A 13,963-nucleotide genomic window follows, 5' to 3' on the forward strand; every position below is an offset into this window, starting at 1 on the left:
TAGTTTTGTGATTCATGTAGTGGAAAACCTCCAGAACAGTATCCAAAACATCGATTTTTTGAAAAAAATATCAATTTATCACGTTCATTGTCCACTTACGCCTACTAGGAGCTGTTTTTTTGAAAAAAAATGAGTTAAAATTCGTCATCAGCGACCTCAAGAACCCCCAGTAAAGCATTTTCAATGTTTATAAATCGGTTTAAAATCGTAAAACTTGATTTTAATGTCATTTTAATCAAATTTGAAGCAAATTTTCACTTTTCGCGATTTTCTGCCTTTTCATCGCTGTATGGTGGGTTGAAATTTTTGTAAAAAAAAATCAAGACATGGTTTTCGATGTATTTTTTCCCGTAGAATTCGATTCTGAAGTCCAAAAAATAAAATTTTTCTTTATTTTTTTTTATTAAAAAAAAACATGAAAAAGCCGTAAAAAATGAGGTTTTTCGAGCAAAACCCCATAAAAAAGTAGCTGGATCCTACTTTTTTATTGCAAATTCGGATTCAGCGTCGAAAAATACATAAGAATATATAGGTCTGGTCAACTGCACAGACACTTTTGTTTTTTTTGTGGGCCTGTGAAATTAATATTTTCGGTATAAATATGTAACCATTTATTAGAAAATTCATGTATTTCGTTGGAAGTTTAACTATTTTAGTAGAAAGTCCAAATTTGATGGAAAATTAACTTTTTTTTACTGGAAGTTTCATTTTTTTGTTGAAAATTCGTTTTTTTTTATAACGGTAGAAAGTTTAACTACTTGATTGAAAAATAACTCTTTTGTTAAAAATTAATCCTTTTGATTTTAAAATTAATTTCTTCTGGTAAAAAATATCCCATTTTTCGGTCAAAACTACAAGTGCTTGTTTAAAATTGGTGAAAAATCCTTCTTTAACCTGCTTTTTTTAAATTAGATTTTTATTAATTATTATTTTAGTTTTTTTTCAGTAAATTTCTGAGTAATATTTAAATAATAAAGGAACCTAATTTTTAAAAAATGAATAAAAAATAAAAGCATCTCTGCGATCAGAATATATTAGCTGCGAAAACTGACAGATTATTATTATTTATATAATTCTGCTGCTTAACGAAATTCAAAATTTTGAATAAATAATTTTCAGGTGCTACGACTATAGATTCATTTTCGTTGCGCGATAACTCCTGGAGATGCTTAGCAAGTATGGGAGGAAGGCGCCTTCAATTTGGCGCTGCAATTATAGATAAAAAATTAATTGTTGCTGGTGGGAGAGATGGGCTGAAAACTTTGAACTCTGTAGAATGCTTCGATTTTGCTTCTCAGACTTGGAGTGTTTTGCCCCCGATGACTATTCATAGACATGGACTTGGTACGTATAATTTTTGGTTGATGATTCAATAATTTTGTCAAAAAGCCTTCCAATTTGGTTGAGAACTCAACTGTGTTCGTGAAAAATTCATATTTTTGGCTTGGAAATTCAACAATTTGATTAACAGTTGTTTTTTTTTCATTCCTGACTAGAAATTTCTGTTTGATGAACGATTTTTTTTAAGCATTCATCTTTTTAGTTTAAAATTGAATTACTTTTTGTATGAATTTCATCTCTTTTTTATTTAGAAATACAAATTTCTGGTTAAAAATTATTTTCTTTCGATTGGAAATGAAAATTCAACAGTTTAATAGAGGATTTAACTATATGGTCTAAAGTTTATCTACATTGTTAAAAATTTATTTCTTTAGTTGAAAATGATACTATTTTGATAAAAATTATTATTTTTTTCAAATGAAAATTTAGTTATTTTATTGTTGGTGGAGAATTTATAATTTTTAGTAGAAAATTCATGTAACCAATTTTTTAGTTAACAATACAAATTTTTAGATGGAAATTAATATTTTTTCGTTTTTGGCTTCTGAAGAATAAAAAATATTTCCTTGCAAAATAGAAGAAAAAAAATTTATTTTGAAAAATTAATTTCAAGAGAATATTTTTAAAAATTTAGAAACATTTACAAAATTAATAAAAATTTATGTGGAAAATTTGTAGGGAATTTTTTTTTAGTTTGGCAGGATTAACAAAAAATTGTAGGAAAAATTTCAGAAAAAATTCTAATCATTTAAAAAGATGTTTGGAAGTTCACTGTTTTTGAAATAATTAGTTAAATAGTGATTTTTTTCAATCATGATATAATTACGCATTCTAAAATGCGTAATTCGAAAATCTTTCGCTTTAAAAATTTTCCATTTTTTTTAAAATTTTTTAAAACTCTTTAGGAATTAAAAATTAGAAGCATTTACAATCGAAGATTCCTGATCAAAAAATGTATAGTTGATCAGGGGTGATTATAAATTAATTTATAATTTTTTAAATTAAATTTTACTTTTAGAATGAAAAAGTCTTATTAGTTAAACAAATGTAAAACTTCGATTGGAACTTTATAAACTATTTTCAATTTTGAAATAAATTCAAAATATTATTCAAATATTATTTCAGTCTAAAATATTCCATTTTAAACCATTCAATTTGAAATTTTTAAATTAAGAAAAAGAACATTTAATGAATATTTAGAAATATCTTAAAATTAACCTTTTATTTAAAATCAGTAATTGTAAATTAAATATTCAAAACTAAACAAAAAAACTAAATTTTGAACTTTGAAATTTTAATTGTTCTATTCAAAAAATTTAGTTTGTTAGTCAAATTCTTGAATTTCGATATATAAATAACAATTGAACACCTGTTATTTTTGGAAAAAATCGTAAAGTTGAAGAAATTTTTTTCAATTTTGAAGGATTTAAAAAAAAATATGAAAAAATTCGAATAATTTAAAAAGATGTTTAGAAGTTATGAAAACATTTTGAAAATAATTTAAATTTTGCAAAAAATTTCAAACAACATGTCAGTGTTTCAAGATTTTGAAATAAAATTTTGAATTTTGAAACTTGTGTTCGTTTAAAAAAAATTGTTTCAATTTTTAATGTTTCTAGCTTAAAATTGCTTAAAATTATATCATGTTGAAGAAATTTTAATGCGTTGATTGATTCTTCAATTTAGAGCATTGAAAATGATAATTTGGATTTATATTTTTGGAACGGATTGCATTTCATTTTAAATTGTTCAGTTGAAAAGTGTTGGAAAGCTTCCATTTTACATTTATAAATTACTGAGAATTTGTATACAACATTTTTGAATGAAAAACTGTTCAACTTTAATTTTGAAAGTATAATATTCAAGATTTCCACTTTAAATGGAAAAATGTTTAGCTTTAGAGTTCGATTTTTTAAATTTCCTTGACCGTGAAAAATATTTGTGAAACAGGAAAAAACCGGGAATTTTTTCCTTTGATTAAAACGGTCGCCCTGAAGTTCTGAAAAAAAACTTAAAAATAATTTAAGATTTGAGAAAATCTAAAACAAAATGTAGATGTTTTAAGTTTTTAAAATACAATTTTGAAGCACTTTGAAGATTTTTATAATATTTAAAATTACAATAATTTAATTTTCATTTATTTTTTTTTTAGTTTAGCTTTGAGTGCTTTAATTTGCAGCTCCCTTTTTATTACTTCCAATAGAAAAATTTTTAGCTTTAGATTTTGATTTTTCAAATTTCCTTGACCGTGAAAAATATTTGTAAACCAGGAAAAAACCGGGAATTTTTTTCTTGGATTAAAACGGCCGCCCTGAAGTTTTGAAAAAATCTTAAAAAATAATTTAAAATTTGAGAAAATCTAAAACAAAATGTAGATGTTTTAAGTTTAAGGAAATAAAATTTTGAAGCACTTTAACGATTTTTATACTATTTAAAATTACAATAATTTAGTTCTTAATTATTTTTTTCGTTGAGTTCCGCTTTGAGTGCTTTAATTTGCAGCTCCCTTTTTATTACTTCCAATAGAAAAATTTTTAGCTTTAGAGTTCGATTTTTTAAATTTCCTTGACCGTGAAAAATATTTGTGAAACAGGAAAAAACCGGGAATTTTTTTCTTGGATTAAAACGGCCGTCCTGAAGTTCTGAAAAAATCTTAAAAAATAATTTAAAATGTGAGAAAATCTAAAACAAAATGTAGATGTTTTAAGTTTAAGGAAATAAAATTTTGAAGCACTTCAACGATTTTTATATTATTTAAAATTACAATAATTTAGTTCTTAATTATTTTTTTCGTTGAGTTCCGCTTTGAGTGCTTTAATTTGCAGCTCCCTTTTTATTACTTCCAATAGAAAAATGTTTAGCTTTAGAGTTCGATTTTTTAAATTTCCTTGACCGTAAAAAAAGGTTTGCGAACCCAGAAAAAACCGGAAATTTTTTCTATAAAAAAAACGGCCACCCTGTTATTTTTTTAACAGGAGTAGCTGTCTTGGGTGGACCTCTTTACGCAGTTGGTGGACATGATGGATGGAGTTTTCTTCCAACTGTGGAACGGTGGGATCCAACAACTCGTCAGTGGAGTTACGTTTCTCAAATGTCGTCTTCACGATCAACAGTTGGTGTAGCAGTACTAAACGAAAAGTAATAAATGAATTAATAATAAACCTTCTTATATTTTTTATTTATTTTTCGTTTGTTTTTTCTTTTCGAATTTATTTGATGGTTTTTAAATTAATTTTTTTTAGACTCTACGCAGTTGGAGGAAGAGACAACAGTTCCTGTTTAAGCACAGTCGAGTGTTATGATCCCCACACAAATAAATGGACAGCTTGCGCTCCAATGTCGAAAAGAAGAGGAGGTGTCGGTGTGGGTGTTGTAAATGGATATCTTTACGCACTAGGAGGTCATGATGCGCCAGCAACTAATCCCAATGCCAGCAGATTTGACTGCGTTGAAAGGTTCAGTTTTTTTGCTTCAAAAATCTTCCTGAAATCCTTTTTTTTTAGATTTCCTAAACAAATTCGACTCGGAAATATTTTTCTATTAGTGAGAAAATGATAACATGTTTTTCTTTGTGTAAAAAAATATTTAGAGGTCGTTATGCAGGTTTTTTTTATGCCGAAAATTCAACTTTTAAACATGGTTTAATTTTAGTTTTGACCGGAAATTTGACCAATTTTTAGAGAGAAAAAAAATCGTCCATGGTTGATTTCAACCGCTTTTCAATAATTGGTTAAATTTTAATCATTTTCAATTGTGATATCATTCAGTTTAGAATGCGTAATTTAACAACAATTCCACTTTAAAAATTTTCCATTTTAGATGTTTAATCGTAGATTTGAATTAAAATAATTTCAAAATGCATTTTTAAAAATTTTTACTTTTAAATAATGTATTTATCTTTAACGACTTTGATTGAATTTCAGTCTAAAATATTACATTTTTAAACCACGTAATTTTAAATTTGTCAATTAAGATGAAGAATAATTAATTAATATTTAGAAATATCTGACTGTACATTTAAAATCGGTAATTATAAATGAAATACTTAAAACTGAACAAAAAAAAAATAAACAACGAACATTACAATTTTAATTGTTCTGTTTAAAAAAATTTAATTTGTAACTCAAGTTCTTAAATTTTGATGTATAAATAACAATTTAATAGCTTTCATTTTTAGAAAAAATCGAGTAAGTTGAGGAAATATTTAGAAATTTTGAAAAAAAGTTTAATTAAAAATTTGAAATGATTTCAAATAATGTAAACGAAGTGTCTGCTGATTTTGAACAAAAAATTTTGAAGCTTTTTAAGAATTTTAACAAGCTTCAATAGAATAATAACATTTTTTAAGATTGCCAGGAGAATTGGAAATGAATTTTTATTTCGAAAAATTATTTGAAATTTAAAAAAACTTAAAAGATATTTAGAAGTTGTGACAAATTTTTATATAATAATATTTTTAAATTTGAAAAAAACAGGGAATTTGCAATGTTTTACAAATTTATAGTTGGAACTGGAATTTATCCAGAATAATAACCAGGAATTTTCAAATATAAACAAATTCCTAACTAGTACTGGAAATTTTCAAAAAAGAACAAAATGCCCCTCAAATTATAGTTAAAAAAATTTTTTTTTATTAAAAAATCTTTTTTTGTTAAAAATTAAACTGTTTTATTAAAATTGTTTTTTAAGTTTAATCTACTGTTTTTTTATATTTAAAATTTGAAATATGTTTGGTTGAAAATTGAACTATTTGGTTTAAAATGTACTTTTTTGTTTGCTTTTTTTTGCTAATTTCATTTAAAAAATTTTTCTTGTACTTTTTATAATATTCGAAATATGCCATTTTGAAAAATGCCAAAATGGTGGCCGTTTTTCTAAAATTCTTCAAAGTGGATTTTCTCAAAATTCCCACTTAAAATTTTTTGTATAATTTTTTTTTTAGAAAAAGCTGGCGATATGTACTACATTTCTCGTGAGTTTCTTTCTTGATAAACCACTGCGTCTTAACAAAAAAAAAACAATATTTTGAAAAAATCAAATTTTGGAATTTTTTTGGAATCAAAGAAAGGTAAAAAAAATGTTCACAGAAACTGTAAGCAAATAATGAGAAAAAATAATAATGGCGGAGCTTAATGGAAAAAATGATTTTTTTCTTCGAATTTTGAAAACATAAAAAAAAGATTTTCAAAAAAACCCTACCATTTTTGAAGCCAAGCATTTTTTTTAAATATAATTTTTGATTATTTTTTGAAAACGATTCAAGCTATCATAACCGAGTAAGAGGTATTTTTGTAGAACTTTTCTAGATGTTCTATCTTTTATCTACTCGTTTTTTGTTTGCCAAGAACAAAGCTTCCGTAATAGATAGTACATATCGTCAGGTATTTCTAAAAAGAAAATTTTAAAAGTAGAGTTTTTGAGAAAATATAATTTCAAGATTTTTATCAAAATGGCTGCGATTTTGTCATTTTGTAAACTTTTTTGGGTCAGTTGAAAGAGCAAGAGTTTCTAATTCAAATAAAAAAAATCCCGAGTATCTATGCTGTCTCGGAAAATGCAGCATTTCAAATAACTTTCGGCCAGTTTTTAAGAATTCGCTCGTAAACTTTGAATTATTGTAACAATTTCAATATAATTTTGTTTTAAGAAACTGTAAAAATGTTGCTTGATTAAAATGGAATTGGTCTTAAGTATATCTGAAAAATTAAATTTGCATAACTTTAAAAACAAACGAACATATAAGTTTACAAAATAATTATTAGAAATTTTTATTATTTGATAAGAATTATTTTCCCCTTAAAATTAAAAAACTAAACGCGCGTGCTATAATTTATTTAAAACAGCTATTGTATGTTTTTAGTTGAGATATCAACTGTTTGGATGAAAATCCTTGAATTTTGTTAAACATTTTTTTTTTCAATACAAAAATCATCTTTTTGATTAAAAATTCATCTTCTTGGTTAAAAATTTAACAAATAGGTTTCAGAGTTTAACTACTTTCTTGAAAATTAAAGAAAATTTTTTCTTAAAAATAAAATATTTTGGTTGAGAATTCTTAGATTTTATTGAAAATTCGTCTTTTTTCGATGGCAATTAATCTTGTTTAAAAATTCATATTTTTTAGTTGTAAATTCAACTTTTTGGTTGAAAATTCTTGAATTTTATTCAGAAATCGTCTTTTTGGTAGTAAATTAATATATTTGTTTAAAAATGCATATTTTTTACTTGAAAATTAAACTTTTTGTTTGAAAATTCAGGAATTTTGTTAAAAATTCGTTTTTCAGTAGAAAATTCATCTTTTTGTTTAAAAGTGCATCTTTTTTAGTTCATAAATCAACTTTTTGTTTGAGAATTTTTCAATTTTGTTAAATATTAGTCTTTTCTTGGTAGTAAATTAATCATTTTGTTTAAAGATTTAACTTTTTTAGTTGAAAATTCAAGTTTTTGGTGAAGAGTTTTGACGTTTGTTACACATTCATCTTTTTTTGTAGTAAATTAATCTTTTTGTTTGAAATTTTATATTTTTTAGTAGAAAATTTCTAAAAAATTGTATGGTTTCCAGATAACGAATGTTTTTGGTAGAAAATTAATCTATTTGTTTCAAAAAATATGTTTTTAGTTAAAAATGTAATTTTTTGAATGCAAATGCTTGCATTTTTTGTTTAAATTATTTTTTTTAATAGAAAATTAATCTTTTTGATTAAAAATTCGTCTTTTTTGTTATTAAATGAATAATTTTTTAATAAAATATTCATGTTTTTTTAGCTGAAAATTCAGCTTTTTGCTCAAAATTTTACATTTTTGATTTGATAATTCAACTGTTTTGTATAGAAAATTCGTCCTTTTGTCTTAAAAGTTCAATAATTTAGTAAAAAAAAAAAAATCAGCTATCTCGTAGAAAATTAGTGTTTTTATTTTTGAATTTGAAATTATTGTTTTTAATTAGAAGTTTAACGTTTTCTCGCCAAAAGAAATAAATTTTCGATTCAATGCTGTAGCAAATAAAAAAAGAAGATTTTATGAGACAATCTAATAATAATATTTATTTATTTAATAATAATAATTTAGGTATGATCCTAAAACTGATACGTGGACAATGGTTGCACCAATGAGCGTTGCTCGAGATGCAGTTGGAGTTTGTGTCCTGGGTGATCGACTTTTGGCTGTGGGGGGCTACGATGGTCAGCAATATTTAACACTTGTTGAAGCTTACGATCCCCACCTCAACGAATGGCATCCAGTAAGTCTTTTTACAGGGTGTCTATCCTACCTGGAAAACCTGGAATTCTCAGGGAATTTTTATATTCCTGGAAATGGTAGGGATTTATTTTTAAAGTCTGGGAATTTCTTCAAAGTTGTGCATAATTTTATTTAAATTTGCGATATAAAATTGAATAACAATGGGCCTTTATTTGTAACAGTATTTTTATCTTACTTTATTCAATTATTTTGCTGAAAATACATTTTTTTCGGTTTAAAATTAATTTTGTTTCAACTAAAATTTTACTATTCTAATTTTTGTTGAAAATTGATCTTGTTGCTGGATAATTGAACAGTTAGTTTGGAATTTTTCCTCTCTGTTTGAAAAATCGTTATTAGTTGAAAATCCAAGGTATTTTTTTCAAAATTCATTTCTTTCGAATAAAAACTTAATTACTGTGTTGAAAGTTAAACTTCTTTTGTTAAAAATTAATTTTTTTGTTAATGATTCATAATTTTTATTAAAAATTCATCTCTTTGGTTAAATATTAACTTTCTTGATGAAAAATTTAACTATTCAATTTTTGGTAGAAAATTAATTTTCGTGTTTAAAACTTAATCTTCTGGTTAAAAATTCATCTTCTTGGTCGAAAATTTAAGTATTTCATAATTTTAGTTAAAAGTTGATCTTTTTGGTTTAAAATTAATCTATTCTAGTTGAATCATTTATTTTTCATCAGTTTAGTTAAAAATGCATCTTAAACTGAAAATTCAAGTGTTTTATCTTTAGTTGAAGAATCGTCCTTTTTGGCAGAAAATTAATCTTTGTGATTGAAAATTTAACTATTTGTTGAAAAATTCATCTATCTCGTTGAAAGTGTAATATAGTATCCACATTGATTTTACTTATATATGAACTGAATTTTAAGTATAAAATAAAAATTTATTTTAATTATTATTTAAATTTACATTTAGAGAAATCTGCAAGAAATTATTAATTATGTCCTTAGTATTATTTAATTATTTAATTAATCAATAGTTCTAATATATTTAAGAATATATTATAACATAATTTTTCAAAGCTTTCTAAATCGAATCACTAGGGAATTTTTCTCCAGGATTTGAGAAGACAACCCGTTTCAAATGAATTACAAATTAATTAATAATTATAAAATAATTTCAGACCTCACATCCTCTATACAAAAATAGGGTAAAGTAGGTAATGCAGGGTTACTACAAGACCTAGAACAGTATTGGAATTTTGAAAACATTTTTTCAGTTGCATCTATTTCAAAGCCTTAACAATTACATTATTACTTTGTAGCGATTTTTTAATTTCTGAATTCATAAGAATTGATTCTTTTGTTAATGAGAAGATTATAATAATTCCAGACATTAAACAAATTAATATTAATAATAATTTTTTAAATTTAAATCATTGTTCTTACAAGGTTGCTATAAAATTCCGATAACAAAATTCCCTGACTTTTCCCTGAACAATTTTTAATTTTTCCCTGATTGTTCCAAATTTTTCTTTTCGGTATAAAAAAACCGCAAGAAAAAGAAGTAATTAAATTTTCAATTAAAAAAAAAAAAAACGAAGTTTGAACAAAATGCATGAATTTTCAACTAAAAAATAAAAAATATTAATATTTAAAATTTCAGTTAGAAAAATGATTAAAAAAAATTCAACGAAGTAGTTAAATTTCAGCCGAAAACAATAATTTTTCATCCAAAAAGATGAAGTTTAATATCAAAAAATTTACTTGTCTACCTTAAAAGACGACTTTCCTGCAAGAGAATTTTGTCAACACAAAAATATTGAATTTTTAACTCAAAATTATCAATTTTCTACCAAATTAATTGAATTTTCAATCCAAAATAGGCGAGTTTTGAACAAAATGCATAAATTTACAACTTTAAAGAAAAATTTTCAAGACAAAATAGAATATTTAAAATTTAAGTTAGAAAAATTAATTTAAATAAAATGTTAACGAAATATTTAAATTTTCAACTTAAACATTTGAATTTTCAATTAAAAAGTAAATTTTTTAACAAAAAATTGAAAATTTACATTTTCAACGAAATAGTTAAATCTTCAACAACAAAAATCTACATTTAACCAAACCGGCGAAGTTTCAGTTAATAAGATCACTTTTCGAGCCAAAAGGACGATTTTTCTGCAAAACAGTTGAGCTTTAAACACAAGAATATTCATTTTTAACAAAAATGTTAAATTTTCAACCTAAAAATTTGAATGTTCAATCCAAGAAAATCCATTTTTGAACAAAACGCATGAGTTTTCAATCCAAGAAAATCGAGTTTTGAACAAAATGCATGAATTCTCAACTAAAAAGTAAAGTTTTCAACAAAAAATAAAAGATTTAAATTTTTAGTTAGAAAAATAATTTTTCTAAACAAAGATAAACTTTTAACCAAAACAATGAAGTTTCAATTAATAAGATCACTTTATGAGTTTCAACTACGATTTTTTTGTAAAACAGCTGAGTTTTCAGCAGAAAAATAGTAAATTGGAAGAAAAATGTTAAATTTTCAGCTTAAAAATATGAATTTTCTACCTAATTAATTGAATTTTCAATTAAAAACAAGCGAGTTTTGAACAAAACGCATGAATTTTAAACTAAAAAGTAAAGTTTTCAACAAACAATAGAATATTAAAATTTCCAGTTAAAAAAATAAATTTTAAATGAAATAGTTAGATTTGAACAACAAAAATAAAATTTTAACCACAAAAATAAGTTTCAAGTAATAAGATTAATTTATGACCTAAAATTATGATTTTACTGTAAAACAGTTGAGTTTTCAGCAGAAAAATTGTAAATTTGAAGAAAAATGTTAAATTGTCAAGTTAAAAATATTAATTTTCTACGAAATTAATTCAATTTTAAATCCATGAAAAGCGAGTTTTGAACAAAATGCATGAATTTTCAAATGAAAAGAAAATTTTTTGAGAAAAAATATAATATTTAAATTTTTAATTACAAAAATTAATAAAAAAAATTTTAACGAAATAGTTGAATTGTTAACTTAAAAATTTTAATTTTCTACCAGATTAATTGAATTTTCAATACAAGGAAATCGAGTTTTGAACAAAACGCATGAATTTTAAACGAAAAAGTAGAGTTTTCAACAAACAATAGAATATTAAAATTTCCAGTTAGAAAAATAAATTTTAAATGAAATAGTTAAATTTGAACAACAAAAATAAAATTTTAATCAAAAAAATAAGTTTCAAGTAATAAGATTACTTTATGACCTAAAATTACGATTTTACTGTAAAACAGTTGAGTTTTCATCAGAAAAGTATTAATTTTTAACAAAAATAATAAATTGTCAACTTAAAAATATGAAGTTTGTATAAAATTAATTCAATTTTAAATCCATGAAAATCGAGTTTTTAACAAAATGCATGAATTTTTAACTAAACAGAATGTAGAATTCTTGTATTCTTTTGAAATCTGTATGCAATTTTTATTAAATCTTTTATATTCATTTGAAATCATCGAAATTAAAAAAAGATTTTTAAATCTTAAAAATCTGGTTTACTTTACCATTTTAAAAATCTTATGAAAGTTTTACAATTGTTGGAAATTTTCGAAACCTTTGAAATCTGGTGTACATGACTTTGTAAAATCTTTGAAATCCTTGCTATCTTGATGAAATTTTCGGAAAATTTTGGTTACATTTTTTTTAAATCTTTGTTTGTCAAAATTTTTTTATTCGTTGAAAGCACTGAATTATTTTAAATCTTAGTGAAAACTTTTTAAATCTCCTGAAATCTTATGAAGCTTGTTGAAATTGTTTCAAATTTTTGAAATGTTTAAAAATTTGGTGTACTGTTCGCTTTTTGAAATTTTTTGCAATTCTTGTTTTCTTTTAAAATCTTTGAAATATTTGTGAAATCTTCGAAATGTTTTAAAATCTTTCAAATCTGGTGTAAATCTTTGAAATTCTTGTATTCCTTCGAAAACTTTATGAAATTCTTATCAAATCTTTTGTGTTCATTTCAAATCATTAGAATATTTTTTATCTGCATAAAATCTTTTGAAATCTAGTTTACTATTACCCTTTTAACCCATTTTTGAAATAATTAAAATTTTTTAAAATATTATGAAACCTTTTGAAATCGTTTCAAATCTTCGAAACTTTTAAAAATCTTTGAAATCTGGTGCACTCTACTCTTTTTCAAATCTTCGAAATCCTAGAAATCTTTTGGAAGTTTTAAAAACTTTGTGAAATTGTTGTAAAATATTTGGATATATTAATAATTATTTAATTATCAATATTATTTAATAATTTTTATGAATTTAAGTTGAATATCACAACAAAATGTATACACAAATGCCTAGAAATCTCTTTTATTTATTCTGTAACGGATAAAATACAAATCATATCTTGATGAATAAAAAATCTGTTCAGTATCAAGATTTGTTCTAAACAAGAAGTTTTTTTTTTATAACAGACTAAAAGATTTTAATTAATTTTCGTATTTAAATAAAATAAATATTTTAAAACAAAAAAAACTCGTGAAAAATTCCAAGTTTTCATGGTTTTCAAGTTCGCTGGATACCCTGCAAATCTGTAATGTTTAAAAAAATAGTCTTTCCGGTTGTGAGGTCTTCAATTTCATAAAATTCCATATGTAACATTTACTATTTTTATTTCTTCCAGGTCGCATCTCTCAAAACAGGTCGCGCAGGTCCGTGTGTCGTTATAAAAAACGAAGTATAACATTTTTAAGTCGCCATAACCGGTGAAATTTCAGACGAGAATAATTTCACTCTGCAAATTTTTGGATATCGAGACGACTTGGAATAATTTTAATAAAACGTTTCACATACATGATATTCAATTACCACTAAGCGGCTTTTATACATTTTTTTTATATTTATGTAATCTCCAGTGAAAAATTGTCGGTACAATCTGAAGCATAATTATTTAAGTTTTGTGAGACTTGTAGTATTGAATTCGTATTATTATTTATATAAGTTTTGTTTCATGCGAAAAATTAGTATGATTAGAAAAAAAAATGGAGTCCAAAAGCATGATTTCGTGATGTAGTAAGTAGGAGGACGTTTTTTTTCTAGAAAAGCTTTATTATATTTAAAACTAGATAATTTATTTTAAATAATTTTCGATTTTGCGATGACATTGTTCGTGGTGAATAATCCGGCAACTTGTAGAATCGCCGAATAGTTAATTGACTATGCTAAAATTACTATTTTAAAATTGTACGTCTTTATACTACTATATAAGAAAATATATTAAAAGTTTTTTTACTCTCGATATATTAAAAGTCCATTTTCATCATCCAAATCTGTCATTTTGATTTAAATTCTTTAAATTACAAGGAATTAAGTACAATCGGGGTAGAAAAAAGAATCGGGTTGAGTGTGAGGAA

The 13,963-nt window shown here is 24.0% G+C and overlaps 1 protein-coding gene across 1 annotated transcript in view; it reads left to right on the forward strand.

Annotated features, from left to right (window-relative positions):
- Positions 1–13,850, forward strand: part of LOC117170144 (kelch-like protein 5) — a 37,393-nt gene extending 23,543 nt beyond the window's left edge. The window contains exons 6-10 of the mRNA XM_033356692.1: positions 1,120–1,344; positions 4,317–4,479; positions 4,584–4,796; positions 8,410–8,581; positions 13,234–13,850. Coding sequence (XP_033212583.1) covers positions 1,120–1,344; positions 4,317–4,479; positions 4,584–4,796; positions 8,410–8,581; positions 13,234–13,293 — 833 coding nt within the window. The 3' untranslated portion in view covers positions 13,294–13,850. The remainder of the gene's footprint in view (positions 1–1,119; positions 1,345–4,316; positions 4,480–4,583; positions 4,797–8,409; positions 8,582–13,233) is intronic.
- The last annotated feature ends 113 nt before the right edge of the window (positions 13,851–13,963 follow it).

This window comes from Belonocnema kinseyi, chromosome 3 (genome assembly GCF_010883055.1).
Source record: "Belonocnema kinseyi isolate 2016_QV_RU_SX_M_011 chromosome 3, B_treatae_v1, whole genome shotgun sequence".
In the NCBI taxonomy this organism is placed as follows: Eukaryota; Metazoa; Arthropoda; class Insecta; order Hymenoptera; family Cynipidae; genus Belonocnema; species Belonocnema kinseyi.